The sequence below is a fragment of the Gavialis gangeticus genome, unplaced genomic scaffold, assembly GCF_001723915.1.
Source record: "Gavialis gangeticus isolate Ggan-Ray unplaced genomic scaffold, GavGan_comp1, whole genome shotgun sequence".
Lineage (NCBI taxonomy): Eukaryota > Metazoa > Chordata > Crocodylia > Gavialidae > Gavialis > Gavialis gangeticus.
The window spans coordinates 97,648,038-97,651,647 of NW_017729022.1; the positions used below are offsets into that span (position 1 = coordinate 97,648,038).

The following is a 3,610-nucleotide window of genomic DNA, read 5'->3' on the forward strand; positions in this document are numbered from 1 at the left end:
TAATATTTAAATTAGGATTCAAATCTTATCAATAAACTTAATACTTCTTTGCCACTGGCCTAACAAATGGGGGCTTAGAGGTTTATTTGCCCATCCATAATACTAAGATATTGGTAAACCTGCTGTTCAACAACTTCACAGCAGATATTTCTGATGGTATTAATGCAATGCAAGAAGCTTGCACTAGGAAACTTTTCTCTCCTGTTGCTTGTGGAAATACTTTTAGAAAGCTCAGGAAATACTAAGCAATAATGAAATATATCTACTGCATTTCAAAACTTTGAAATAAGTTTTAGATGGGAAAGCGATTTTTCCCAGTTGATTTAACAATCAAACTGTAGTTTATACCCTCTGAGCATTTTCAAGACTACTGCTTTTTTTTTAATTATGTTTTTCAATGCAATTTATTAGTTTCTTTCCAAAAAATACCAATATTTTCAAGCAAAGAAGAAATCACATCCAATTCATCCTTGTGATGATTTGGACTTCCACCTCTGTTGCATCCTGTGGAGATTTCTGCTTGGGTGGAGTAAAACAGATAAAGAATAATCAACTGGTGGGAAAAGCTACATTCTTCAGTACTGAAATAGCGTGGGACTTACGTGCACCCTTTAAATAAAGCATAGCCTGAGGAGTCCAGTTTCTTCTTTGGAAGTGACCCTTTGCACCAAAGAAGAGAAAAGTGGTATTTTAGCACAGTGCTACTACGATGACAATCACTGTACTACTGCCACACCTACCCATGAAGTTTATTAATACTTGTACACTCATTCTGACAAGACCGCTTACCTGAGGAGCACTCCAGGAATATGAGATGAGAGACGCTGCAAGGAACAGGGCCATTGCAGAAGCTGTCAGTCTACGCAGTCCCTGCACATGACAAGCAACCAGAAGGACATGGGGAAAATGTCTTTTAGATCCCCAGGCAACCTCTCCCTTCAGCTTCACCTCCTGATGTTGAGATGTTTTCCAGACTCCCTTGCTCCCAAAGCCTCTCTCTTGCAGTACTACCTCACCTCAATAAATTCACATTGAATTTAAGGAGCAAGTGTGAATATTCATATCACACTGACAGAAGAACTTTGTATGCTAATGTTTACAATCATGTAAAACTTTGTGGTGATGAGCATGGTGAATCCAGAGATGAGAGAGATTACACAGTCTAAATCTCATAAAATATGCAACCATAGGAGACTTAGTATTTTGAAGCAGATCACTGCTCTCTGTAAGTAAAAGTTGTTTACCTTAGTATAGAATTTGTCTTATTGAAGCTATTGACTGATCCCACATATATTATTAAGAGATGTTTAAATCTAAGAGGACTACACATTGACAAAGGACTTGCAAATGAATATACTGATCACAAGTCCTGAGTAGACTAAATTACCTCTCTACTTTGTAACTCAATGTAAGCCTAGTTTTTCATGCATCAATTCATGTGACAAGTAAACAATAACATAGTTATTAGGACTCTCAGAAGTTAATTCCATTTCCTATGTTAGAGAAGAAATTGTGCTAGCAATGGCACATTTAATCTGTTGTTTTATAGTATACCAAAAACAGCTGTAATATTTCTCTCACATATAAAAGAAAGTTAGAAAATTATAAACCAAGCAATTTAGCTTCTAAAACAATATACTCAGTTGAAAATACAGGAGAAAGTATTTACTGAAATGATTCCACATATCAAAAGAGTCTCACTTACCTTCATACTCAGTTGCCCTGCAAATCAGTAGTCTCAGAAAGGTTTAGCTAAGATTGTGTGATAAAAGATCTGGATGTGATTTGGGGTTCCCTTTTTAAGTCTTTTGCCTGGAGATCTCCTCCCCCTTTGTGGCAGAGTGGAGGAGTCTAAAGAGACCTCTTGTCAGTGCTGGAGATGGAGAAGTAGAAGGTCTGATGACTCCTTAGGGGGACTTGTAGACTTGTAGAAAGTCAGGGAAATGATTGAAGGACAGACACCATGGACTTGGAAATTCACCCCATTAGCCGGGTGACTTTCTGAATACATCAGCATCAATGTCGAGATTTCTTCTACCAGTTTCCCAATAAAATGTCACCATCTCACCAGTGATCAATAAGCACCACCAGCAGTAGGTATTAATAAGGACAAGGAGCTCTTACCTTGGGTAACTTATTGTATATGAGGTTGTCATCAGCTGTGACAGCTATAAAGTAACCCTGAAGAAAAGCTAGCAAATTATTCTCAAGAGTCATATGTCAACATAGGAGACAAGAGAGACTGAAGAAAGTGGGGTATTCTGCATAGCCAGTTTGAAGTTACTCCTGGCAAACAACTTAGCATCAAATCTCCTGTTCATTTTCCTGACTCACTCAAGCCTATTGTTTCTTATACCCAAGCAAAATGAAAGGGTAAACAGAATTTCAAAAAAACATAAACCACTTTGCTATCTTGAGAGCAAAGAGAACTTTGAGTAGCTAGAGAAAAAGTGTGACTCATGAAACAGACCTTTTGGAGTAGGCCAAGCAACAGAGCAACCCACAACACAGGGAACAAGGAGACACAGAGAATTAAGGATCATACAAAGTCCCTTTTATAAATTGTTTATAACAGAATACTAGATGTTATGAGTATGTCATAGACATGAGTAGCAACTGTAACAAATGATTATAAACATATTAAAAAATACTATCTGATTTTATAAGGCATGGCTACAGGCAATTTATTGGCATACTGGGATCTATAGGATCTCTGAATCCCTAATTCAGAGATGAACTGAGACTAGAAATATGTCACCAAATTAAATGGATCAGCTGTACTGGGAGGTGCCCCAGAACAGCTGATCTGCTTCATTGGGCAAAACACGTTACCCGTTGTCTCTGCCTGTTGATGCTGTGGGACAATGGGCACCATGTTCTTTTGGGGCTTGAGGGGCCTGATTCTAATCACCCTGGGAACCCCTAGGCAGCATGGGGCCCCTCAAGACCTGGGAAAGCCTGCCGCTCTTGCTCCACTTACTGAGACAAGCCCCAGAGATCCCCTGGTAAGGAGGAAAAGCCAAGCAGGAACACGCAGGGCTTGAGGGGCTCAGTCCTACACAAGATTTCCCAGGGTGTACATGACTGGTCCCAAGCCCCCAGAGGAGGCAGGTGGCAGGGTTGATGCTCTGGGAGCCAGTGGTGTGGCTGGTCCTGTCAGCTTACATTGATGATGTACTCCTCACGGTCTAGGACTCAGGTGACCTGGCGCAGGTGGAAGCCCTCCAGGCATTGTACTCAGCGGCCTTCTCTGCCTGGGTTAACTGGATCAGGAGCTTTGGCCTGACGGTGGGCTCACTCCCACCCATTCTCCACGGGATCAGCTGGAGCATGGGCTCGCTGCTCTACTTGGGGGTCTGCCTGTCCCCCACAGACCCTTCCCCACCGGAGAAGTGGCACCAGCTGGAGGCAACGGTGGTGGAGTGACTCCGGGCATGGGCAGGGCTGCTGAGGTGTCTCTCCCTGTGTGGGAGAGTGCTGGTGTTGAACCAGCTGGTCCTGTCCATGTTCTGGCACCACTTACACACCCTGCCTGTGCCCCCTGAGGTCCTGGCAGGGCTACAGAGACAGACGCTGGAGTTTTTCTGGCCAGGACAGCACTGGGTCACTG

General features: G+C 42.4%; 1 protein-coding gene across 1 annotated transcript in view; it reads right to left on the minus strand.

Moving 5' to 3' along the window:
• The window catches only part of SPX (spexin hormone), a 7,014-nt gene extending 4,139 nt beyond the window's left edge, over positions 1-2,875 (minus strand). Inside the window, exons 1-3 of the mRNA XM_019515840.1 lie at positions 2,833-2,875; positions 790-1,016; positions 603-660 (exon numbers count right to left, since the gene is read on the minus strand). Of these exons, the coding sequence (XP_019371385.1) occupies positions 603-660; positions 790-1,016; positions 2,833-2,875 (328 nt within the window). The remainder of the gene's footprint in view (positions 1-602; positions 661-789; positions 1,017-2,832) is intronic.
• Between the last annotated feature and the right edge of the window lie 735 nt (positions 2,876-3,610).